This window comes from Callospermophilus lateralis, chromosome 11 (assembly GCF_048772815.1).
Source record: "Callospermophilus lateralis isolate mCalLat2 chromosome 11, mCalLat2.hap1, whole genome shotgun sequence".
NCBI classification, from domain to species: Eukaryota; Metazoa; Chordata; class Mammalia; order Rodentia; family Sciuridae; genus Callospermophilus; species Callospermophilus lateralis.
The window spans coordinates 45,574,848-45,602,415 of NC_135315.1; the positions used below are offsets into that span (position 1 = coordinate 45,574,848).

The following is a 27,568-nucleotide window of genomic DNA, read 5'->3' on the forward strand; positions in this document are numbered from 1 at the left end:
ATTGCGCACTTTCTTATGAGATCTTGTGTATCTCAATATGCAGTTCAAATCCTATTGTCTCCCAATTTTTTCATATGCTGAGCCAGAGATGTTTTCATATGTTCCCACCACTGACCCCAATGAAGTATTACATATGCAACTCCAAGAGCAAGATGAGGGAAAGGGTGTGAAACTAAAAGTACATATATTCCCACTAGGTCCCAGAAGATACCCCAATAGTTCAAGCCTAAATTCTCATCTTTTGCTAGTAGTTTAGGGAGCTTTTTACTTATCATAATTGAAATAAGGGAGACAGCTGCAGGGTGAAAAGGGATGGAAGACTGCTACACTCAGGGATATACTACGCAACGTTGACTTAACAAATATTTACTGTGCACCTAACATGGGCCAGGCAATGGACTAGGTTTTCTTGTAGCCAAGGGCAGGTGACCTTTGGTAAGCCAGAGCAGCATCAAAAGCCACAGGGCAGAATTCATATTCACAGTCATACTGGGAAAGGTTACTTTTGCTCTCTACCACCACTCTCTACATGGATGCAGTACAAGAGATGATAGAACCACACCAAGCCAAATAAAGATACTGATATAATCATTTTAGAATCTTAGGTTCTCAGAGTATCATATTCCTCTAATAGTATAAAAAGAAATTAAGTGGGTTTAAGGGCTGGGTTAGCCAACTGAACCTGATCTCCAACAATACAGTCAGAATGATGAGCAGGATTCTGAATTACTGTGACAGAGGTATACCCTACAAGTCACCCATGGGTGCCTCAGTGAAGTGTGCTTCCCAGAGCTCTAAGTTCCCATAGGAATCTTCATCCATCCCCCACCCCCAGCAGGTCATCAGAGGACCTCTCTCAAACCCATCCAACTATACAGTCAAGTTCCACCTTCCCATATATGTATTTTCCCATCTTCATTGCTTCACAACTCTTCTGAAAGAGTTGAGATCATCTAGTCTGACCTCCCAAGAGAAGGTGTCTTATTGAAGGTCATCAAGCTGGCAAGCTGAGAAGCAGCCTGGTTCTCTTCTTTATCTGGGCTAGTCCAGTCTGAGGAAGTGCTGTTAGTGTGGAGTGCAGAGTCCTGAAAGGCATGAAATGGGTGAAGATGAGGAATAAGCTCCTCCCCTCCTAGTTAACAACAAGAATAATCATTAACTGCTTAGTGGTGCTCCATAACAAGTTTGGTTGATGAGAATCAGACTTGGGATCCAAGAGGTTGGTAAACTTAAGAGGACATTGTTCTGCCTTAGGCTACTGTGAATCTAGAGCCTCTAATTGGACCTGGGAAGGTGGCCACTGGTGCTTACATCTGGAATGAAAGGGTGACTGGGGAAAGGATAGATTTTTATCCAGGCACTCACCCTGGGTGTGGACACTGAGTAATAAAGAAATACAGTTTAGAAGGAAAAGGGGAGGAGCCATACATGCAATCTGGGCTTCTCTGAGAAACCAGAATGGAGCTAAGCTATGCAGCTGGAGGTGGAGCTGTTGATACCAGTGGGTCAGAAACATGGTGGAGGAAGCTGATGGAAAGGCACAAGGGGAAGGATTAGGTCTTCAGATACTCCTTTAGAAGAAAAGAGAGGTGGCTTTATGAGAGTGAATTAATTCAGTCAAGGGAGTGGGACTGGGCAAGATATTGAGAAGAGAGGCAGAGCTCTGCCATGTGAGTCAAGGGCCCGCTGGATCATGCAGGGTTGGAGTTGTGTATGACAGGGAAGACCTCTCCCAAGGCAGATGGGTAAGGACTATACTATCCTGGCAAACCAAGTTCACACACAAAAGCCTGGCTGTAGGATCAAGTCTTCAAAATCCAAGGCTAGCTGCCTATGCTAGTAATTGATGCTCTCTCAGAAGAGTTGGCAAGGCCCAGGCTGGGAACTGGGAGAGTACATACCACCATACCCTAGTCTGCCCCAATTAGCAATACCTTAGACAGGAGTGCTGGAGCTACGGCCATCTTTCTGAAGTTACTCTGTGGTAACTCCAATCCCCTGGCTAAATACAGGTTCTTAAGCCTCATACCATTTACCTGCATAATGTCAAGTGCTAAAATGTAAAAACAAAACCCCAAATAGCCATAATAGAGGTAAAAATATTTTTCTACTCAAAGAAAATATAAAGGCACAGTGTGACAGATTTGATTACATCCAGAAGCTCCGAACTATAAACATAAAACAAAATCATCTTTCAAAATACCACCAACTGAGGCTGGGATTGTGGCTCAACAGTAGAGCACTTGCCTAGCAAGGCACTGAGTTTGATCCTCAGCACTACATAAAAATAAAATAAAGGTATTGTGTCCAACTACAATAAAATACAAAATATTTAAATAACAATAATACCACCAACTACCAACAACAACAACAAACAGACATGGTGCACACACCTGCCTTGGGTGACTGAGGCAGAAAGATCACAAGTTTGAGGCCAGTCTCGAAATCTAGCAAGACCTTGAATCAAAATCAAAATGGGCTGGGGATGTGTCTTGGTGGTTGAGAGTGTGCCTGGGTTCAATCCCCAATATTAAAAAAAAAGAAAGAAAGAAAGAAAATGAAAAGGTAAATAATGAAATGGAGGGAATTCTTGGTAAGACATGCCCTTGTAATTCAATAGAAAAGGAACACATGGATAGAAAACACAGAAGATAAATCTAAAATTTATAAAACAATAAATATATGAAATAATCGATATAATGTAAAAAGTAGAAATATATGGAAATGTGGCCTTGCAAATAGCATAATGAAATTCAAACAATGGAATAATCTCTTGCCTATCAGTTGATAAAGAATTCGTAAAAATTTACCTCCTAGTGCTATCAAGTGTGGTAACAAACAGGCATTCATGGAAACATAAACTAGCACAGCCTTTTTAGTGGACAAATTGGCAATATACAGGAGGCGCCTTTGAAAGAGGCATATCCTGTGCCTCAGCAACTTGTACACATATTTATCCTAAAACAATAACAAAAATGCATAAAGAATTTTATACAAAGATATTCACCAAAGTGTTATTTACAATAGTGAAAATATTTTAGAAATCCAAAAATGTCCAGCTAGGAACAATTGGCTTAGTGAAGCAATGCTCACAATACATTACACCATGTAAAGAAAACAAGGTTATTCCATACACCAAAATATTAACAGGGATAATTATCTTTGGGCAGCGTGATTATTGGTAATTTTTATTTTCACATATTTTCTGCACCACATACTAGTTTTATAATCAGAAAAAAGTTATCACAATATATTGGTAAAGGAAAAAGATTATAAAATATACAATGACTCCTCATTTGCTATTTAAAATATATATGCATATAAAAATATTTAGACAACAAAGCGTAAAATAATCTCATTATGAGTAGTAGCAGTGAAATTATAGGTTTTTATTATTTTCTAAATGTTTAATAATTAAAATGTATTAATTTTGTAAAAGGAAGTCATTCAAGGGGAAAAGGCTGGCCTGTGCTTAGGAAGGGCTGCCCATTCTTCAGGATATAATGGTATTTGATCCCATCTGTGTCTGCGGCTTTATTCCTCATCCTACTCTTTCATCTGAAAGCTCTCCCAAAGCAGGTTTCTTTATCTTGTTTCTCCCCACACCCAAGCTATCTAGGTTTGCTCTTTCTGCTGCCTTGCTCTGAAGCTCCCCAGAAGTCATGAAGGCATTGTAACTAGGAATGGAGGACTTGAGATTGATTGGGGAAGATTTCTAAGAGGAAACTGATAGGATTTAGTGGAAGACTTTAGTGCTGTAGTAAAAAAGAAGAGCAGAGATTTCTAATCTGGATAGCTGGGTGCCAGATGATGTGACTACAAGACAAGCAGGTGCAGACAGTAAGTAGAGTTAGACACGTTCATGATCCTAGAGGAAATGTCCAAAAGGTGGTTGGGTATATGGCTGCTGAAAGTTCAAGACAGGTCTGAATTTGAGCACCATGAATGGGAGGAGGGAGGTGGCAGTGGATGAAGTTGTAGGAGTAAAAAATAGCCAGAAGTGGGAGAAAAGTGCAAACAAGGCTTATGGGTAGACTTAGGATTTCCCTTTTACAAGTGGGAAGAGATAGAAATAAAGACAGGCAGCAACCAGACTTCAGAAGCTGAAGTGAATGCATAAGTTAGGAAATGTAGAGGCAGCAAATATATGTATAGTTCTTCTATCCAGGGGCAGAAGTCATCACAAACTGCACGTCTACCATATTTTGTCTAGCTAAAAAAATAAAAATAAAAAAATAAGTGAGAATTCACAATTAAGGACATTTCTCATAAATCTGGATTTCAGGCTTCCCTCAAAAAATCAGAAGATCCAACAATGCTGGGCACATATTTTAGCATGGCAGTAACCAGGAGCAGTAACAATCACAGCTACTCCATTTTGGTTGGGGCATGAGCTTTTCCCCTTCTTGCCTGGCTCCTGGTGTAGGAGCTATGAGCAGCTATTTCCCTTTTTCTTTTGGATGGGGGCGGGGAGTACCAGGGATTGAACTCAAGGGTACTCCACCACTGTGAGCCCTATTTTGTATTTTATTTAATACCTTTATTATTATTATTTTTTAATGTGGTGTTGAGGATCGAACCCAGTGCCTCACGCATGCTAGGTAAGCACTCTACCTATGAGCCACAATTCTGGCCCCCCTATTTTGTATTTCATTTAGAGACAGGGTCTCAATGAGTTGCTAAGCGCCTCACCATTGTTGAGGCTGGCTTTGAACTTGCGATCCTCCTGCCTCAGCCTCCCTGCATTCATCACACAGGGGCAGGCACCACACCACTTTACAGGGTTACTAAATTCATTATAGGAGTGCACCACTGAACCCAGCCTGCTGTTCACCTTTACAAATGAAAAAGTCCTTATCAGTGTTGGTCCAGAGCTCACTGAAATCCTGACCAGGTTTGGTCCATAGAACCCTGCATAGACCCACATTTGGCCTTGAAGGCAGGAATCCTGGAAAACCATGTCTGAAGTAAGGATTCTATGTCAGACTATACTTGGATTTCCCTATTCCCAGAAATAGATACCAAGTCCCTGAATGGCAAATTGATGGGAATAGGCCCCCGTCTCATCCATGGTCCCTGGAGGGGTCTCCTCTCAGCAGAGATCTCTGGGTAGCTTGCTCTTTTTGGACAGCAGCAGCACAAGCTGCTGTTTCCCTTGGGAGCTGACTAGCTGCCGGAGCCAGCCAATTGGGAATTTCCAGGCTTTCCTGGACTCCTGGGCCACTCTCTATGAGAAGGCCCACCAGATGGCAGGCGGCAGCCTTTGCTTTTCCCAGGTCTGTGCTGGTTCTCATGAACTACCTGGGAAGAGGACTTGATTTTCTACCTTTTCCAGGAAGCACATCGGTTTTGTGTTCTCTAAGTGAAATATTTGGAGGTGTCTTATTTAAAAAAGAATTAAACCTCTCTTCCATTATTATACAATTATGTATTGTCAAAGAATCATTACATAATTATCAGTTATTTCACATTGACTCTAGTCCAACATGTGCTTTGACTAGACATTTTATTTTGTGGTTTCATTAACTACTTAATTATCTGCACTACTGCCAAATACAAGAGTCTGTGAAGATCTGGTGGCATAAATTAAGAAATAATTATAAGTAATTTCACTTACTAAATCTCACTCATTGATCATTGACTGGAAAATAGTATTACCTTAAATTGCTAAACTGTGAAGCTGGCTTAAGACATGCTTTTCTTCTCTTCCCTGTATCATATAATTGAAGCCTCCTGCTGCAGGGGTGGGTCAAATGGAACTAGACATACATTTTCATAATAAGTGCAGCTTCTGGAACAAAATTTTGAGTTTTGGCACAAAATCCCAGCATTGGCTTCATGAATAGTTTAAATACTATTTTTATGACTTTACTCTGTGAATAACTTTAGGACAAGTCACTAAAGCACTCTTGAATTTTCAGTCCTTGCATTCATCACACAGGGGCAGGCACGACACCACCTTACAGGGTTACTAAATGAGACAATTTATGTTGAAGATGGATAGTACATTATTGGTTCCCCATCCCTCCCTCCATAACATGGAAGAAGTTTTCCATTTGATCTTGGTCAGTAGGTAATACTCAACACCAAAGGGTATATACTTGGGAATACTGGAAAGTTATACATTTGAGGTTTCAGCCTTTTCATTTGAATCCACTGGTAGATTTTCTGCCAGAAATTGAAAACCCTAACAGAAAAGGAGAGAAAAGCAAGTTGAGTAGTCCACTCCCCTATGTGCTCAAGTTCTTCACTCACTGCAGTCTTGCCATAACCTGTGGAGCAAGAAGTCTTTAGTCTGACATGAGGAAGCCAAGGCTTACACTACATAAGGAATTGATCTGCAACAGAGACCCAGTGTTGAACTACCAAGTGGTGTTTTTTCCTGTTTTTACTCCCATAGGGAAGTTGGAAAAGTCCTTTGGATTTATACATCGTTTGCCCTCTTCAGAGCATCACATCCAAGCCAGTGCTGCCAAACGCAACTGCACTATCTGCTTCACACCTTCTCCTCTCAGTTCCCTCAGTCCTAATGAGCACCTGCGGTCACTTACTTCCCTGAGGAGTCTAGAGGTCCTGATGTTTCTGCTTAGACTGAGATAGGCAGATATGTCTACACCTTGAAGGGCATTTAGAGGTGCAAGGTCTTCACTTAGTCACAACATAGTTCCCTGGAGTAAAAGCACAGCCTCCAAAAGGCAGCATTAGCTGTTCCAACCAGCAATTAAAGAAATAAACCCATCTTTTAGTCATTTGGGTGAGTCACAGCAGAGGATCTGAATGAGAGCAGAACAGAGCAGGAACTCTCTGGTGTGTGCATGTGAGGCTCTGTTGCTAGTGGGGTAAGCCCTGTGCAGGGCTGTCTAATAGTACACTGGTACTAGCACCAAAGGGTATATATTTGGAAATACTGGAAAGGTTCAAATTCACCAATGCCCCTAACTCCAGGTAGCAAAGGCCAACTTTTTTTTTTTTTTTTTAAACCAGAGGTGCTTAATTATTGAGCCAGATCCCTAGCCCATTTTATTTTTTATTTTGAGATAGGGTCTCACTAAGTTACTGAGGCTGGCCTTGAACTTGGCAATCCTTCTGCCTTAGCCTCTGGCCAATTCATTCTTAATCTGAATAGCACAGGGTTCTACTGAGGTTAGTGCCCTTTCAGGAAACCAAATCTCTGGAGCACCAACTTCCCTAAAAATGATGTGATTACATCATTTTCCTCTGGACATGCCCTAGGTGGCACCTTCTTCCAGGAGGCTCCTAACCTTGTATTCCAAACTGTATTTTCTTCTTCCTAATGGGCTAATCAGTTTTGGGTAGCCACTTACACTTGATCCTGTGCCATAAAATAAGAGTATATGCAACTGTTCCTAGAGCCACATAGACCATAGGGTAATATTCCTGTTCTACACAGATATACCCTTATAAGAAACAAGGCCAAGCTGACCTGCGTAATATACACAACACAGAATCCTCACCAACTTTTAATATATATTTTTTGAAACAACACATTACATGCACATTAGTTAGCCAGCCAGATAAACCTAAAGCATGAATATACAAAAGAACATGAATAACCATCTTTCTTGGTGCTCTTGTTACTTGTCCTGGAACATAAGGCTTTTGAGAAGTTTTTGTTTCAAAATCACTAAACCTTCCCACTCTGGTATCCCCATTAACTACATACTAATAAAAAAATTGATCCAAAAGAGTAGGTACAACCTGAGAACATTCCACAATATGAAGAGAGAGAGAAAGAAAAGAAAAAGATAGTCAGCTGGGACTATGAAAAAAACAAAACATAAAAAGTCTGAAAGGGATTGTGCTGGATAAAAAGATCATGATAGTAGTTTTCCCTTTTTTCACTTTTCAAAGTTTTTAATGTAAAAATGTCCTTGTTTATATAAAGACGCTTACCTGGGTAGCAACTGTATATTTCAAGAAAATACCTTGGACACAATTTTATGGATTCCCACAGTGAAGTTAAAGTGCTTGATAAGAGGGCTGAAGGTGCCCCCATGTGGCTACTGAGGGAAGTGCTGTGGGCTAGGTAAGATAGAGAGGCACCAGCAGCATTCAAGAATTTTAAAAAGCTCCCTTCTTTCAAAGTCCTCAGTCTCCACAAACTTTGCATCTTTTCTACACATGTGGTTATTACTCTTTCCAGAGCTTAGAAGGTGGTGTGCTTACATAGTAAACTTTCATTTCCACCAAGAAAAGATGTATTTTATATTTTTAAAAATACATACTAAAGTAATGAACATGAACTCTAAGATTAGCTGAAAACCCCACCACAGAGCCATCAACCTTGGCAGGACATGCAACAAAACTCTGGTGTAGGAGCAGTCGGGCAAGGATGTGGGGTAAAGAAACCAAACTAAGAGAAAACAAAAGCAGCTTTAGTTCATCTTGGAAAACAAGCTCAACTTCTGTTCCCATTTTAGCTATCGGAATATCAGAAGTCAATTCCAGGGACCAGAATAGAATTTAAGATAACACCACAAAGATTTCATTTCATACCAATCCACCAACACCAAGATGAACTTGACCTCCAGACACTTACAGAGAGTGTCACTCAACACTGCAACATGAGGGCAGTAATATATTTCTTAAAAAAAACAAAAAACTTTCCCCCCATACTAAAGATAGACATTATAAAATTAAAGCACATGCATAACCAACACAATTCTTAGATGTCCATTTATAAGGTTTTCAATGTCCTCTCCTTAATTTAAGAAATAAACTATTCTGGGGCTGGGGAATAGTGCTTACCTAGCATATACAAGGCCTGGGTTCAATTTCAGTAGGAAATAAAGAAAGAAAAGAAAGAGGGAGTGAGGGAGAGAGGGAAGGAGGACGGAAAGACATAAACTATTCTTCTCAGAGAAGGAAATGACATACAAATGCAAAGCACTCATAGTTCTAGTTTTACAAAGACTGTGAACACTGCTCTTGTCATTCTTTAAAATTCTAGGATCATTAGTTTAACACTGTTAAAACCTCCTCTATAACACAAAGCCTTAAACATGGGACTGAAACACATACACACAGACACACATTTTGTCTCCAGTTAAGAGTATTATGAGAATACCTGTGAAGGAGACCTGAATAAAGGCCAATACTGTGCCTGAAGGACATTGTGAACAGGCAAGGAGTATAAATAAGTACATTATCATTATAATGTGGAAAAATATGAGATGTTAAATGAAAACTACAATATACCTTATAATCCCAGGGACTCAAGAGGTTGAGGCAAGAGGATCACAAGTTCGAGGACAGTCTTGGCTACTTAGAGAAACCCATCTCATAATAAAAAGGGTGGCTGGGGAGGTAGAGCACCCCTGGCTGGGTTGAATCCCCAGTAGCAAAACAAAAGAAAAGCACAATAAGTCATTCAAAGTTAAATTCACATATACATAGCATCTCTAGAAAGACTGGAGGGAGACCCACAAATAACAATATCAGAGAAGGCTAAAGTTGTGGGTGGGTTTTTTGTTTTGTTTTGTATTTGGTGATAGGAATCACCAAATACAAAATGCACCACATAAAAATAAAGAAATAAAATAAAGGTATTGTGTACAACTAAAAAATAAATATTAAAAAAAAAGATGGCCTAAGCCAATACATCAAAAATTACAGGACAAGGTATCTAAAGCCCTGGATTGAGTCTTGGCTCTATATAACCCTGAGCATTGGTCAAATGAATGTCTGCACTAGAATGGTGGTTCTTTATCCTTATCAGGTTACTCACCCCTCTCACTATGTCATGAATCCTCTCCTCAGGAAAATACACACACACACACACACACACACACACACACACGCTCACAGAGCTTTTAGAAATAATCCCAGGAGGGTTATGGATTATCTGGAGATCCATAGACTAGGTTTAAAACACAGGTTACTGGTTAAAATGCTCTTTTCCCAGCTAGGCACAATGGTGCACACCAGTAGTCCCACCTACTCAGAAGCTTAAGCAAGAGGATCACAAGTTTGAGGCCAGCCTGTGTAATGTGGTAAGACCCTGTCTTAAAATAAAATAAAGGGCTGGGGATAGAGTTCAGTGGTATTATGCTTGTTTAGTATGCAAAGAGCCCTGGGTTTAAAACAACCTCTTTTCCCAGTTCTACTGCCAAAATGAGACAAACTATTTTCATTCCCTTATGCCTTTGTAGAGGGTCTAATCTAGCCGCCACCAAAATATGCCAGTCACTAGCTTTCTGCCCTAACAGCCACCTCTCAACAGGGAGGTCATCTTCATTGGAGTGGGCAAGGAGCTCTGGTATTAGACTGAAAGATTTTACTCTAAACAGAACATCAGGGTACTGGTACAAAATTGAGCGGTGTGAATCAAGCACAGAAATGGTTTACTGAGACACAAAGAAAACAAAAACCAAGAATGCCTTCCAGAGATATCTGCTGAACTCTGGCATTTGGATTAGAAACATGTTCTGATGACACGGTTAACTTAACCCCAGAATGCTCCAGTGCTAGCAGGTAATGCACAGAAGGGATTACAAGGGAAGACATAAAAAAGCAGCACTTGATCAGCAACAAATTACCTGCCAATAGAGGCTTTCTTAAGCTAACTACAGCACACAGTGCCTTGTTCACATTTTTATCATCATTCACTATGAAAGTATTTTCCCCAATCCCAGGATTCAAACAGTATTGACAGTTTAATTCTGAATATTCTTATATTAAAAATAAAACAAGTTCCACTTCTTGTGTTTAAACAAAAACCAAACAGTGGCAAAACTGCTACAAATGGGTATGGGTGTGTTTTGTTGTCTCAGTCATATCTCAGTCATATCAGGAGTTTTGTTCATTTAATTCTGCTTCTGAAATAAGCAATATCAAAATAGCCAGGAGTCAGCAATGTGCCATTTCCCAGGCATATCCCAGAGGGGCCCTTCTTCCTGATCTTATTAAGGTTTCTTCTCCCAACTCTCCCACCATCTCCCATCAGGCCAGCTCATCTCTGGGGACTGGAGCACAGTTAATCAATCATATGTACCCAGGGTGCAGAGGTTTAGTCTTAAAGGTAACTCTAGAAGTAGGCTCTGGGGCCTTTCTGTTCTGCTCTCCATTGGAGGATAAGAGTGCCTTCTCCTCATGCAGACCCTGGGGGACCAAACCATGATGTTCTAGGAAATGCTGACCCAAGACCAGACACCACAAATGATACCTTGGCCTCATGAAATCAGTCCAAAGCGGAGGTGACCAGCTTGAGTTAGTTTTAAATCCCTCCTGAGTTTACATCTTTTTGTTGTTGCTGACAACCATAATTCTTCCTCCTGAACTACTGAACTATAACTCCTTATAACTTTAAAATGGATTAATTGATTTCCGCTTTTTAAGATAATTCCACATAATACTACTAATAGGCCAGTGGTAAAATTCCTCTTGCCACCATTTAGGCTACTCCAAACAATTTGTTTAATAGACCTTTTTTTTTTTTGGGGGGGGGGGCGGGGGCTGGTACTGGGGATGGAACTCAGGGCCTTCCGCATGAGAAGTTGAGCTACACCCCCAGTCCTCTATAGACACTCTTGTAACTGCAAGAAGTATGGAGTTAACTAGCAACAAGCCTGAAAATCTGGTTACGTATATAGGTACAAAGCTGGTTCATCAAATCTCTGTTCTGGCCCTCAACCCAATGCATTTCAACTAAGGCATCATCCATTTCCTTCTTAATGTTTATCAAACACTTAAATAGATAATGTCCAGCTGCTCCTTGGAGGGGCTTCCCCTTTTCGGCCCCTGGGTTGCTATATTGCTCAGAAGCCTCTCGGTCCTGGGTTTCATTGCAAGAGACTTTACAACTTTCCACAACCTCCTCCCCTCCCCTTTCCTCACTCCTTTCATCCTCCATGGGTTCTGGGGTTTCCTCTTGGGACAGTGACTCTTGGCTTGGGCAGTAGCCCCCAACAGTGGCAGACTCGCCCTCCTGCAGAGCAGACCCACAAAAGGTACCCTCCTGGGGGCTCGGGGCCACATCCTGGCTATTGCCCGACTCTCTGGGGATGGCTTTTCTCTCCTCCAAGGCCTGTATGACATCCTCAGGAGCTCGAGGCACTTCCCTCAGTTGTCTCACTTGCTTTCTTTTCTTTCGCCTTAAGTGAATCCAGGAGTTTTCTATGGCTGTCAGGAAAAGACTAGCTTCCTCTTTTCCACAGGGAACTCGTTTATGCTGGACCTGTGTGGAGGAAAAACTGAATTTTACATGAAATTAAAAGAAAGAAAAAGAGAAAAAAAAAAAAAGGGAGGGAAAGGCAGGTGGGAAAGGGAAGGCAGGCAAGCAGGCTGGCTGGGAGGTTATTGAGTATTCAGTCAATGTGCTTAACCAGGTACCTTTAAATCAGTGAGAATTTTTTCTATCCATGTTGTCACAACCACTATGCCCTCCACTGTCTCAGAGCCCAAAGATGATGCTTTGAGGGATAATTCTTTCATCACAGACTCCAACACTACAAATGTAATGGGTTTTCTTGACTTCTCTAATTTTCTTCGCTTACTTGGTGGTAACTGAAAGAAAAAAGAAGGAATACAGAAAAGATGAAAAGTCATACAAATAATTAAATCCCATATATTTAATTATTGAGACTCAAGTAGGGGATATTTCCAAGACTTCTGCTACCAATCACTGAACACTAAAAACACAAACCCATTTACATAACATTTCCAATACTTAAAACAACCTTACAAGGCAGTTTTACCGTCTCTTCATTTTACAAAAGGGAAAACTAAGGTACAGAGAGGCATGTGATCACAGCTGAAGGTCACACAGCCAGTTATGGCAAAGTTGGGATCTGAACCCTAAATTCTTTTTTTTTTTTTTTTTTCCTTTCTTCCCAGTTCTGAAGATTAAACCTAGGGGCACTCCAGCACTGAGCTAAGCTGCCCTGCCTGGCCGGGCTCAAACTTGTAGATTCTCTTGCCTCAGCCTCCAAAGTCCAATATTACAGGTGTGTTGCCACCATTCCTGGCAAGCCCTCATTCTTTGCAATCACACCATCCTGCCTCTCTGTTCTAACCATCAGTACAGAATTTCTCCAATGCTAAATGTCCTCACCTATGTGCCCAAAGCAGGCCTTCAACAATTATTTATTTCATGGCAACCCAAGGAACCTGGATTGCTGTGATCTTCTCTATAAAGAACTTCATGGCAAGCCAGGCACTGTGGTATATGCCTATAATCCCAGCAACTTGGGAGTGAGGCAGGAGGATTACAAGTTCAAGGCCAGCTTCAATAAATTAGCAAGGCCCTAAACAACTTAATGAGATCCTGTCTCAAAATAAAAGATATAACTGGCTGAGGATATGGTTAAGCACTCCTGGGTTCAATCTCTGGTACTAACAAAATAAAAAGGGACAGGGATGTAGGGGCTGGGGTTGTGGCTCAGTGGTAGAGGGCTCGCCTAGCACGCCTGTGAGGCACTGGGTTCGATTCTCAGTACCACATAATAATAAATAAATAAAATAAAGGTATTGTGTTCACCTATAACTAAAAACTAAAAAAAAAAAAAAAAAAAAGGCTTGGGATGCAGCTCAGAGGTAAAGCACCCCGGATTCAATACCCAGTATCAAGAAATAAAAAAAAAATAAAATATTCATGGCATAAAATCACCAACTTATAGTTTGAATTACACTTACTGAAGCTTGAAACGAAGCAGCTAGCAAGCTTGTGTGATCACAGGCTAGCAGTGACCAGGGCCACTGAGATCACATGGGTGAAAGAAGGAGGATTTCTGAATTTTGGCTGGGAAGAGGGCCATTAGGGGCTAGCAGAGAACTAACTGCCTCTCAGCTGGGGATGGAGAACAAGAGTACCAATGAGAACACTGAATATGAAAGCAGGTGTATTGAAAATCTAAATTTTTCTTGTCCTATCTCAAATTTTACTATCCACTAGAGGGACTCAAGTTCCACTTTAAAAAACCAAATGGTACCACTGTATTTACAATGTATTTCTTTATAGAAAAAACTTTGTAAATGGTATTTTAAAAATGACTTTTGGCTAAGACCATTATATATTATGAACACTGTTTTTTAAGAGACAGAGTGCAACCTGTTAATTCATTAACTTTCAACAAAATTAAGTTAATTCTATGGTCAGGGGAAAAACGAGCAGGCAAGGCGAGAAAAAGGCTCAAACAGAGAAAACAGTAGTCAAGTTTGAAAACTCTTTCTTGCAGCCTGGTGCAGCTGGTGTAATCCCAGTCATTTGGGGGTTTGAGGCAGGAGGATCACAAGTTTTAGGCCAATTCAGCAAGACCCCATCTCTACTTAAAAAAAAAAAAAAATTAAAAGGGCTGGGGATGTAGCATAGTGCTAAAGCACCCCTGGGTCCGGTCCCCAATCCTTTAAAAAAAAAAAGAGGAAAAAAATCCTTTCCTGCAAATAGGAATCCCTGTTAACTGTGCTGCTGCTACTCTAGTTCTGCCTGACAACACAGAGCATGTGCACAAATTCAGCAAGATCAAATTACTTGGTGAAGCCCTATAAGAAGCACCAACAGCTCCAAACCACATATACACAGAATAAAAGAGCCAGTTTATAATATGCTAGGAAACTTTTTTTAATATTTATTTTTTAGTTGGACGCAATACCTTTACTTTTTATTCATTTTTATGTGGTTCTGAGGATCAAACCCAGGGCCTCGCACATGCTAGGTGAGTGCTCTACCACTGAGCCACAACGCCAGCCTGCTAAGGAAACTTTTGAAGTCATAACAGAAACAAGTCTAATTGGGGCTGGGGCTGTAGCTCAGTGGTAAAACTCTTGTCTAGCAAGTGTGAGACACTGGATTTGAACCTCAACACCGCATAAAAATTAAAAAAAAAAAAAAAAGAAATGAGTCTAATGCTAGATACTGAGGTACACACCTATAATCCCAACAACTAGGTAAGCTGAGGCCAGGAGGATCACAAGTTCAAAGCCAGCCTCAGCAACTTGGTGAGTCCCTAAACAACTTAGCAAGACCCTGTCTCAAAAATAAAAAGGGCTCAGGAAGTGACTCAGTGGTAAAACACATCTGAAATCTCCAGTACCAATAAACAAATTAATTAATAAAATACTACTACTAATAATAATAATAATACTTAATCTAAGAAATAATGTATATTTTCCGTGTGTGTGCTGCTGGGGATTGAACCCAGGGGCTTGTGCATGTCTGGCAACTGAGCTACAGCCCTAGCCTTATATTTTCTCTATACCAGAAATTAACTAACAAAAAATAAGAATTAAAGAATAGAAAACAAGCTTAAAAGAAAGAAAAGGATCAAAAACAAAGGCTATGCATGTATGTGTAAGAAAGTGCTTTTGAGAAATGAATAGTGAACTCAAAGACTTGCCTGAGCTTGAACTTGTTCAATTATGTTTCAGACAAGATGAGACAAATTCATACTGACATTAAGACAAGCAGTACTGTTATTGCTCAATCACTCTGCATTAGAGACATAATTTCCATAGTATACTGAGAGCTTAATACTTTGTGTTTTAAGTAGCTTGATATAAAATTTATATTAAGCTAGGGAGGAAAAAAGATGGTAGTGTGTCAGAGGATGATAGGGGATGAAAAATTGGAATCCCCATTCCCCTTCTCAACATTCAACGCTGCTACCATGGAAAGCTCACTGAAATGGGGCCATCCTTAGGAGCTCACCCAGCACACCAAAGGCCAGCTACAAGTATGGCTAAAAGGATAGCACTTCGTTATCTTTCCTCATATCTCTTCTGACAGCATTGCAACCATTTATGTTCACAAATTGTAAACATCAAAGTGAAGACAGTGCTGTTTTTCATTTGTCCTGTGAGAGCTGGTCTGTAGTACTTTTTTTATAAAAGTCAGAATGGACTCTTCATCATTTCTAGACATTAGAAAAAGAAAGTGCATCCTCACCAAATCTAACAACAGATCTATCAAGGAATTACTTTGAAAGCGAAGAAGTGGTCAGAAACAACAAAATTGGTCTTGAACTTTCAATACTCTTGCTTCAGCCTCCTGATAGCAGGGATTACTGGTGTGCACCATTATGCCCAGCTTTCATTTTCTTTTGAGACAAGGTCTTACAAAAATTGCCCAGGCTAGCCTCAAATTTGCAATAGTACCTCAGCCTCCTGACTTAATATCTGGGATTATAGACATGCATGACCACATCACCACACCTGGCTGCAAAATTAGGTCTTAAGAAATCAATAAAGTCGAGGCTGAGGTTGTGGCTCAGTGGTAGAGCACTTGCCTGGCATGGGTGAGGCACTGGGTCAATCCTTAGCACCACATAAAGATAAATAAATAAAGGTACTATGTCCATCTACAACTAAAAAATATTTTTAAAAAAGATAGGACATCAATAAAATTTAATAAAAAAAAATTATTGAAGTCAACCCCAGACCCCACAGGTTCCTGATATTAGGTTGTTTTACAACCTGCCAAAACCAACGGTATAGAGAAGCTGTTTTTCCTCAACTGAAATTATTTTATTTTGCTAACATGCTTGTAATCAGAAACGAAAAATATTTTTGTATATTTGATTGGCTGGTTGGTTTTTGGTGCTATGGATTGAGCCCTTGTGTATGCATTACTGGAATTACAATGTGAAAAAAGTCTGGTGGGGAGTTGTGGGCTCCACAGGAGATACAGGGTCTGTATTTTTAACTACAAGGTGTCAATAAATGAAAAAAAAAAAAAAAAAGAGGAAGAACTTCAATTGTTATTCTGGTATAGTGATTAAAATACATAAATTTCACAAAAATGGTTCTTAAAGACACATAATGAAGTCACCTGCTGCATGAAATCACTGTATTTGTAGGAAGAGGAGAAGAGAGCCATTTCCAAGAGCTCCTTTTTTTTTGGGGGGGGGGGGGGGCGCGAAAAGCAGCTTCCTAGAATGACCTTAAGGGTCATTTTGAAGAAACAGAAAACAATGACGCCTGGCAGAAATACAGTTAGGCGGCATGGAAGGACAGCAGACTATCTTTCCAAAAGGGCCTCATCCAAATGTGATAAGCTGAGCTGCCATAAACCCAACTATTTATTTAAGTACCTTGTTAACTAAGAGGGTTTTTTTTTTTTTTTTAATTAATAGCCCAGTGGACATTTTTATTTATTATCATAATATACTATTGTTTAAAATGTCCTGAAATTATCCATAGTATGTATCCAAAAAAACAAAAAACAAAAAACAAAGCAAGGGGAAGAAAACTTCATATAGAATACTACCTATCTAGAAGAAATGGTTATAACTATGTATATATTTTCATATATAAATATATATATGAAATCATTCTGACTAAAATCTTGTAGATCAAGTGGTAGTGCGCTCGCCTAGCATGGGTGAGGCACTGGGTTCGATAAAGATATTGTGTCCACCTAAAACTAAAGAATAAATATTAAAAAAAAAAATTCATAGGGCTGGGGATTTCATTCAGTAGTAGAATGCTTGCCTAAGATGCATGAGGGTTCTGGGTTCAATCCCCAACACTGCAAAACAACAACAATGAAAGGATGAGATTAGGATAAAAGATAAAAAGAAAGACTTTAGAGTATGTGCATTTGATTTTGAAACCAGGTAATTATCTTTTATAATTATAATGCAAAATTAAATAACAACAACAAAGGCACTTCCTAAGAATTTGCAGTAAGTCAGGATATTCAGAGAGGGGGTCATAGTTAGGAGGGAAGTGAGAGGAAATTTGAGTTCCTGGTAAATAAATCTTACTTAAGATTAACTTCTATTTTTCTGAGATGGAGTCTTGCTATGTTGCCCAGGTTAGCCTCAGACTCCTAGGCTCAAGTGATCCTCCTGCCTCAGCCTCTCAGGTAGCTGGGATTGTAGGCGGATGTCACCACACCCATTTAAGACTTTGTAGCAGTGGCACATAACTGTAATCCCAGAGACTTTGACAGCTGAGGCAAAACAATCACAAGTTCAAGGCTAGACTCAGCAATTTAGCAAGTCCTTATCTGAAAATAAAAAAATAAAAAGGATTAGAGATATAGTTCAGTAGTGGAGTCCTCCTAGGTTAAACCTAAATATCACAAGAAATAAGGAAAGAAATTAAAATTTAACTTTAAAAGAAAAATAATTCTTGAGTACATACTCAAAACTGTTAACAGAGGTTTCTCTGGATAAAGTTCAGGGTGATTTTTCTTTTCCTCCTTCAAAAAAATATTGTCCAAGGGAGCTGGGGTTGTGGCTCAGTGGTAGAGTGCCTGTTTAGCACGTGCAAGGCCCTGGGTTCGATCCTCAGCACCACATAAAAATAAATAAATAAAATAAAAGTCTACCAACAACTAAAAAAGTATTTTAAAAAAATTATCCATGTTTTTAAAAATGTTCACCATAAGGGAACAGGGGGAAAAAAAAGGAAAAGCTTTTAAAAATGTGCCTTGAACTTTTTCTCAAAGGGAAAGGTAGAGAAAAGGGAGAAGAAACTGTAGTTCAGATGTCTGCTCAACAAATATTTACCAAGTGCTAACTATCACATGCTGCTCAAAAAAAAAAAAAAAAAACCAACCTGCAAGATGAATTAATGAATATGATTTGTACCCTCTGGGAACTTCCAAATTAATGGAAGAATCAAATGTGGTATAAATTATAAATCAGCAAGGTTAATACCCAGGATTTATTAGAATACTTTAAGAAGTCATGGAAGTGCACACCTGAAGGCATGGTGGTGCACACCTGTAATCTCAGCAACTTGGGAGGCTGAGGCAGGAAGAGCACAAGTTTGAGGCCAGCCTTAGCAACTCAGTGAGGCCTGAAGCAACTTAGTGAGACTCTCTCTCAAAGAATAAAAAGAGGGGCTGGAAGAGCACTTGCCTTACATGTGTGAGGTACTGGGTTCGATCCTCAGCACCACATAAAAATGAATAAATAGGGCTGGGTTATGGCTCAATGGTAGAATGCTCGCCTAGCACGTTCAAGGCCCTGGGTTCAATCCTCAGCACCACATAAAAATAAATAAAATAAAGGTATTGTATCCAAATACAACTAAAAAATAAATATCAAAAAAATTTTAAAAATGAATAAATAAAGTTATTGTACCAACTACAACTAAAAAAATAAGAAAGAAAGAAAAGAAAAGAGCTGGGGATATGGCTCAGTGGTTAATTGGCCCTGGGTAAAATTCTTTGTATCTGTCCCCTAAAAAAAAGAAGCTATGCAGAACTGGACATAGTGGTACACACCTGTAACCCCAGTGACTCAGGAGGCCGAGGCAGGAATTGTCAGCCTCAGCAACTTAGTGAGATGCTGTCTTAAAACAAAAAATAAAAAGGACTGGGATTTAGTTCAGTGGTTAAGCACCCCAGAGTTCAATCCCCAGTTCCCCCTTCCCCCCAAAAAAGGCCTGACATGTGCGAGACCCTAAGTTTGATTCTCAGCATCAAAAACATTCAAGTTTTAAAAATGTATATATAAGGACTGGGGATATAGCTCAGTTGGTAGAGTGATTGCCTTGCATGTACAAGGTCCTCCTGGGTTCAATTCCCAGCACCACAAAAGAAAAACGTATGCATAAAACCTATCTTTTAGGTTTTATAAAAAATAACCTTATTACTTGTCATACTTTGTAAAAATAACAATGGAGCCAAACGATAAAGTAAATCTTTTCAGGTCAATTTGATTAAATAATAAATTCTTCTACATTCTAAAAAATTAAAAGAAACATACAATGTTATGAAATAAATTACAAAATTTAAGTGGATTTGTCTGTGTATACGTGTGGTGCTAGGGACTGAACTCAGAGCCTTACACATGCTAGGCAAGTGCTCTACCACTGAGCTACATCTTCAGACCTCAAGTGAATTCCAAAGAGAAGAGATTTCATGAGCATAGAGTTCTTCCTGGAACTTTTTTTGTGCCACTTTGATTTGCAAATGTATGTCATTAACTATTAATAATCCACCATAGTTGGTAATTTGGTGGAAAAGTGAGAATCACTATACTATATCATTTATTCCCTCATTTTCATTCATTCAACAATTATTTGAGGGCCCCTGAACCATATACTATGTTGGGCTGATGCTACATAAAAGATACAATACTAGCAAGAGAAACAAAGTCTTGTGAACACAAGATAATGACCATCAATGTCAGAAAGAACCATGGTGAGCTACACAGAAGGTGGCATATAAAACAAGACTTGATATATGAGAAGTCTAATGGCTATAGGAGAAATATCTGAACACTGGATCTGTGAGCAGTAGCTCAACATTACTGGATCATAAAATGTAGACGGGGTGAATCGAAGGAAATAATAATATATTTTCTTGAACACTCACTATACCCAGGCACTATGTTAAGTACATTTGGTCTTCAAAATAACCCTATATAGTAGGTACATTATCATTTCCCATTTTGCAGATGAGGAATCTGAAGCTTAAAGAAGTTAAGAACCTATTTAAACAAAGCTAAATAGGCACCATCTCACAAAAGGCCTTTCCCTCATGCCCTGCAATAGAGTTTGTTATCCCTTATGCCAGAGTTAAACAAAATACTAACACAAGGGAAGCTTGTGCAGAGTACAGATGACTCAAAGAAAGATAAAAGTCCAGAAGGGAAAAATGTTATGGGCTGAATGGTTAAAAAAAAAAAAAAAAAAACTTTAAGAAGAAGTTGGAACTGACCTGAGATGCAAAGGAGGGAAGGACCAGACAGAGAACAGGTTGCAAGTAAAGGGAGTACAAAGTCAGATTTAATTCTGTCAGCATGAGATGTCTGTGGAGGTTAAGATGGTAGAAGACAGTGCCTAGAATGAAAGGGAAAGGGCAGGATGGGTCTGGGAAACTCATGAAGCCAAGTAAGGAGCTGTACTTCACCCCACTAAAAGCAAGTGGCCAGTCACTCAACAGATTTTGTGTGTGTGTGGTGCTGGGGATTGAACCCAGGGCCTTGTGCATGTGAGACAAGCACTCTACTAAGTGAGCTATATCCCCAGCCCTCAATCAAGAGGTTTATTTTGTTTTGTTTTGTTTTTGAACTCAGGGGTATTCGACCACTGAACCACATCCTCAGCCCTATTTTGTATTTTATGTAGAGCTTCAGGGGTCTCACTGAGTTGCTTAGCACCTCACCATTGCTGAGGCTGGTTTTGAACTCATAATCCTCCTGCCTCAGCCTCCTGAGCCACTGGCATTATAGGCGTGCGCCACCACACGGCCTCACTCAACAGTTTTTGAGCAGAATGGTAAACTTAGGATGAATCCAAGAGACTCTTCAGAGGCTACTGAGATGGTTCCTACACAAGAGGTTGAAGTCCTGCAAGAGTAGGTTATTATGGCTAGGCTGGAATAAAGTCAGTAACTTGGGGAGCAGACCATCAGAAATAACTAATGGCTTCAGGCTGAGGTTGTATCTTTCTTTTTTAATATTTATTTTTTGAGTTGTAGTTGGACACAATACCTTTATTTTATTCATTTATTTTTATGTGGTGCTGAGGATCAAACCCAGGGTCTCGCACGTGCAAGGCAAGCGCTCTGCCACTGAGCCACCACCCCAGCACCTGAGGTTGTCTTAGTGGTAGAATGCTCACCTAGCATGTGTGAGGCACTGGGCTCCATTCTCAGCATCACATACAAATCAATTAATTAATTAAACAAAAGTCCATTGACAACTAATAAAAAGAAAACAAAGAAAGAAAAAGAACTAATGGCTTGAGTTGGGAAATCAGTCTAATTGGGGCTCCAACCTCTCCAGTGCCTCCAGTACACTCATCTATAAGGTAGGAATACTAGCATCTATTTTACTTTATAGTTACAGGTTTTGTTGTTGTTGTTTTGAGGTGTCGGGACTGAATCAGAGTCGCTCTACCACTGAGCTATATACCCAGCTATTTTTCTTTTTTGGGGGGTACTGGGGATTGAACTCTTGGCACTCGACCATTGAGCCACATCCCCAGCCCTATTTTGTATTTTATTTAGAGATAGGGTTTCACTGAGTTGCTCAGTGCCTTGCTTTTTTTTTTTTTCTTAATATTTATTTTTTAGTTATAGTTGGACACAATATCTTTATTTTATTTATTTATTTTTTCTGTGGTGCTGAGGATCGAACCAGGGCCTCACACATGCTAGGTAAGCATTCTACCACTGAGCCACATCCCCAGCCCCTTAGTGCCTCTCTTTTGCTAAAGCTGGCTTTGAACTCACCATCCTCCTGCCTTAGCCTGGGATTAAGGTATGTGCCAGCTTGCCCTTTTTCTTAGATAAGGCCTTGAAGCCTCCTCTCACAGCCTCCTGAGTCATTGTGATGACAGGTCTGTGCCACTGCACAGCTCAGGGGAATACTTTTTACAACCAGAGAATTCCTGGACAATGCTCAACTTTAACAGAGTTCCATCCCCAATCTGCTTTTGTATTTTAATGAATATTAAATTTCCTTAAAGAAAAGCTAAATCAATGCCATGAGCAATTACAGAACTGGAACAAAGAGGCTTTCTAAGTGGCTTGCTATAATAATGTAAAGAACACTCCTCACTACACACTTCCTTATACTCATCATCAGTCAGAAATGATGGTACAAAAATTCTATCACTGGGATCTGTCTTTTTGTTGCTAAAATAAATCCAGACAACAGCAATGGGTTTAGTGTAGGCACTTAAATCACCAGTGAATTAGAATGTTTCGGCATTTAGCACCAACAGAAACAAGTCAGTAGGCCTAAGACAAGTGAAAACAGAAGTTGCCATAGTAACTTGCACATTTACCCTAAAATGGCGGGGTGGGGGTAGGGAAGTAGGTCAATATTTCTGCTTAACTAGCTCTATTCCTTGGTTTCCTCTCCATGTGTCTAAAACAGCATCCTCCCCCTTTCCCATCCAGTGAACACTTCAAAAAAAGCAGGGAATGGGTAAAGGTCTAGGTAGAGTGAAAAGGAACCAAGAGAAAGGCTAAATCAAAATATCCTGAGTAACCTGGAACTAACCTCAGGGGAAGCAGTTGCTGATCAAGAGCACCAGTGCTAAGAAACGGTTGCTGGGTTACTACAAATCAGAAACTGCCACTTTCTCCCAGCAGTTTAAGTGCATCTAATGGAACACTTGAGAATGCATTATTAACAGTGGTGGCAGTGGTGAGGAGGGAAGAATACTCTAGCATGGGAGAAATCTGAAGGTCTTAGAGTCAATCTTTGAAAGTTGAAAATTTTGAGCAGGGATATAGGAGGCCGTAAAAGAGAGGGAGGAAGGCACAAGGGCTCCTTTTCAAAATAAGCCAATTTTGCTCACACAGAAACACAGCTATTTTTCTTTTTGGGGGGGTAGTGGGGATTGAACTCTTGGCACTCGACCATTGAGTGAATTAGAATGTTTCGGCATTTAGCACCAACAGAAACAAGTCAGTATCCTTTGACACTTGGATCTACAATGATTGCTAATCCAAGAGGGCAAGAGTAACTGGTCTACGAGCTGGCATGGAGAGTGCCAGAGGCCATTATCAGTTCTTTTAGCTGTAGTGCCAACACATGTGGGAAGCAGACTAAGCAGAAAACATTGGAGCCAGGTGCTGCTCCACTTTCCTGCAGCTGTTCAAGTCTGCACAGAGTAAGTTAGGGCATTACTAATGATTTTAACCATCTGGTGTATAAGTGCTGGTATTGGAGAAGTCAAAAGAAAGGATAATCCTTCAGGGAGGTGAAAAAAAACAGAGATATCTTTTAACCAGTGATTTTTGACACATTAACCTCACCTCTAAGTACACTACTGTACTGTTTTAGAATTGAGTCTGACCTCCACAGGAAAGGCCAAACTGTGAAGCATATTTCAATCCAACAGCACACCTAGTTACAGGGTGGAGAAAGGACATTCTCAAGTCTTATATCTGAGCTCATGTTCTCAGAAATAAAGTGGCATCAGCAAACTGTCCCCTAGTGCTTCGATGTGTCTCTACTTCCATGCATCTGCCCTACAAGAGCAGGGAGAGAATCAGACACAGCATCAACTAAGATGACTTTAGAGACCAAGAGTGGCCACGACTATGGGAGAGGAACCCCCAGAACAAGCCTGCTGCACAGACTGGGGAGGAGACCTACAGGAGCAAATACTAGGCTTCCACAAACACTGCAGGAAGAAGGAGCACATGCTGAGCAGCCATGTATGAACTTAAGGCAGGCAGCCCCAGGCAACAAGAAGTCAACCATTCTGGGAGAGAAGTGTGAGAACAAAGAGATGCTGTTCCAACACTGTTATGGTTTGAATATGAAATGTTCCCCAAAAGTCTCATGTACTAAGGGCCTAGTCCCCAATGCAATGTTCAGAAGTGTGGCTTTTGGAAAGTAATCAGATGTACAGCTATAATGCACCAATTAAAAAATTTGGAAAAAAAAAAAACTGATTAGAGAATCTGACTTCATCAATGTGATGATCTGACTTCATCTGTAGATTAGTAATCCTTTATTGGGAACTGTAGGAGGTGGGGCCTGGTTGAAGGAGGAGTACCCTTTGGAACTATACCTTATCTCTACCCACCCCGCTTCCTGGCTGCCAAGATCTAAGCAGCTTTCTACTGCCATGCCCTTCCACAATGTAGCATTGCCTCACCTCAGGACCACAGCAATAGAGCCAGTCAACCATAGAATGAACATCTGAAACCATGAGCCAAAATAAATCTTTTCTCGTTTGAATTTTTTGCATCAGGTATTGTGGTCACAGCAACAATAAGCCGGCTAAACACAATTAACAATGCAAAAAATCCACTTGGTCTGGCCAGCTCAGATGTGTTTTTTACTTTACGGATAACAGTACAGAAGTCAGAAACATTTGTGAACAAACCACTGACACAAATTTCTTATCCAGTCTGCTGCACGGACTGGGGAGGAGACATGCAGGAGCAGGTACCAGGCTTCCACAAGCACTGTGGGAAAAAGGAGCACATGCATACAAAGTAGAGAAGCATACAAAGTAGAGAAAATAGAATCATGACTTATCACTCACCTTCAAGACTAGTTAATATTCTAGGGCTAATTTTAAAGACAGAATAATCACTCACTAGACTGATCTTAAGTGTTTTACATGAAAATGCTGAATCTATGAAGGCTGGAAGTGTGGCTCAGTGGTAGAATGTTTGCATAGCATGTGCCAGGCTCTGGGTTCAATTCCCTGCACAGGAACTATGGAGGTGAAAGCTAAAATCAAAACAACTTCTTTGTTGGGGGTAAAAGAGATTGAATCCAGGGGTGCTCTACCATTGAGATACATATGCCAAGCTCTTTTTATTTTGAGATAGGGTTTCTTGAAGTTGGGCTAGGCTGGCCTCAAACTTGTGAGCCTCCTGTCTCAGTCTCCCAAGTAGCTGGATTTCCAAGAGTATGCCACCCCATTCAAATTTCATTTTTTGAGACAGGGTCTTGCTAAGTTGTTGAAAGTCTTGCTAGCCTGCCGAGGCTGACATTGAACTTTCAATCTTCTTGCTTTGCCTCCAAAGAGGCTGGGGTTACAGTATGTGCCACCATGCCCAGCTTCAAAAAGGAAACTTCTAAATTCACTAGGAGCCCCAGGAGGCAGCTACCCTAGGAACACAGAAGTGAATGAAAAAAGACTTCAACTGAATTTCAATTCCAGAGCAATGTCAACCAGAATCACTGCACTCATGAAGTGTTCCCACAGGCTATATTACCTATGTTTCTAATTCCTAAAAGATGTGTTTGTGTTTATTGAACAAGAATTTCTGTGTCGCACAAACCCACAGAGGAAGTCTCCGTGGTCACCAATCAGCCTTCCAGGACTGTGCCTTACTTACAATCTACTTTCTATTTTGCCATAAGCATTTGTGGGCAAACCTAAGGGAAATGGGACAATACTGATTTAGTTCATTTGTAACCCACTAAACCCAAGCATGTGCTGGCATTTGGAGAAGTTCAAGTAAAGTTTCTACTTACTGGTACTGTGACATCATCATAAAAACTCCAAGCTAAGGCCCATCTCATTGTCCGACCTTGACAAAACTCAGTAAAGGTAACTTTGGGAACCTGAAAACACAAACACAGCATCTCATCAAACTGAAGTTGTTCTATAGATGTTTCTGGCTGCTACTTCAAGTTATCTGTCCTTCTTTTTAATTAGTTAACAAACACTACTTCCAAAAAATAATTATTCATAGCTGCCCAATATCACTGAATAATTATATCTCAATAAAGTCCCCCCCCCCTCCTATAAAACATTAGGAGAATTTAAAGATCTGGCTCAAAGGACCAAGTATAAGAAACACTTAAAACAGATCTTTGGAGCTGTTCTTTATTAACCAGCAAGTCCCTTAACTTATCTAGCATTGTTTCTATATTTGAAAATTGATTTGAATGTTATTGTTGTTGTTTTTCCTTTTCTAATAAAGAAAGTCAATCAAAGTCCAGTTATTCACAGGTATGTGATCACTCTTTAATTTATCAGATTTCAGGAGGGGGAAAAAAATTCCTTTGTAACATTTACACTTTTACCAAGAAGCAGTATTGTGGGGAAAACAACTAACAGAATGTCTAAGAGAAAACAGATCAGAAACTTGATTTCAGGTGGTGGGATATAGCTTAATGACAGAGCATTTGCCTGGCAAGCACAGGGCCATGGGTTCAATCCTCAGCACTGCAAAATATAAAAATAAATAGATACTTGGCTTCTACTCCTAACCTTACACCTCACCCTTTTCATTTTACAAATATCTACTCATGCCAAATACCACACACTTAGAGGAAAGTGATGGAGGGGGCTTATTTTCCAACTGCCTTTGAAAAAAGAAGCAATGTGCTGCACTGGGTAGGCTGTCACCCTAGTAGAAAGCACAGTGGACTAACTAAGGCTGTTCCGTTTCTAGTTGTCCTTTATTAACCAGCTGTGTGATCTGGAACAAATCCCTTAACTTATTTAGCATTTAATTTCTACATCCATAAAGATGTACATCTATAAAGAGTCAGATATGAGGTTGGTGGTAAACATCAGAATTTTTAATTTCAGGTCTCTCTTTGACATTCTACTTACCCTGTTTTCCCATACCTTTTCTGTATTATAATTTCAAAAAAGGTCTTGTTTTAATAATATATAAAAGTCCCTTTTAGCCCTACAACTGTAGACTTTTAAAAACAAGCCAAAAAAATTAAAAAATAAAAAATAAAAAAAAATTAAAAAGAAAGAAAAGTAGAAGAAGAACCACATTACCATTTAGAGCTGTGGGATAGTAAAGGAAGATTCTATACCCAAACTACCATCAAAAATTAGACAGACTAGAATGATGATGACAATGCCTTACCCCTTGGATGCGAAGCTCTTCTTTCAGCGGAGCCAGGCTGCATTTTTTTCCCAACATACAGCTATACCACCTGGGAAAAAAATTCATACAACTGAACACTGGTTATGTGGTGATATTTTTAAACTAAAGCATCACCCAAGTGAATAAGATAAGAATAGCTAACAAATATTAAGTTATAAATGACAATAAGAATTGCATACAATGTATAGGAGAAAGACTAAATCTAGTGATGGAAAACAGGCCCAGAAAAACTTAAAAAAAAAAAAAAAAAAATTCAGCCTCTTCAATGCTCCAGGATTATTCTTATTTGGAAAGAGAATGAACTCAACAGATCAT

The 27,568-nt window shown here is 39.8% G+C and overlaps 1 protein-coding gene across 1 annotated transcript in view; it reads right to left on the reverse strand.

Annotated features, from left to right (window-relative positions):
* Positions 1-2,647: 2,647 nt before the first annotated feature.
* Positions 2,648-27,568, reverse strand: part of Mettl16 (methyltransferase 16, RNA N6-adenosine) — an 84,768-nt gene continuing 59,847 nt past the window's right edge. Inside the window, exons 7-10 of the mRNA XM_076871685.1 lie at positions 27,233-27,302; positions 25,875-25,964; positions 12,352-12,525; positions 2,648-12,196 (exon numbers count right to left, since the gene is read on the reverse strand). Of these exons, the coding sequence (XP_076727800.1) occupies positions 11,573-12,196; positions 12,352-12,525; positions 25,875-25,964; positions 27,233-27,302 (958 nt within the window). The 3' untranslated portion in view covers positions 2,648-11,572. The remainder of the gene's footprint in view (positions 12,197-12,351; positions 12,526-25,874; positions 25,965-27,232; positions 27,303-27,568) is intronic.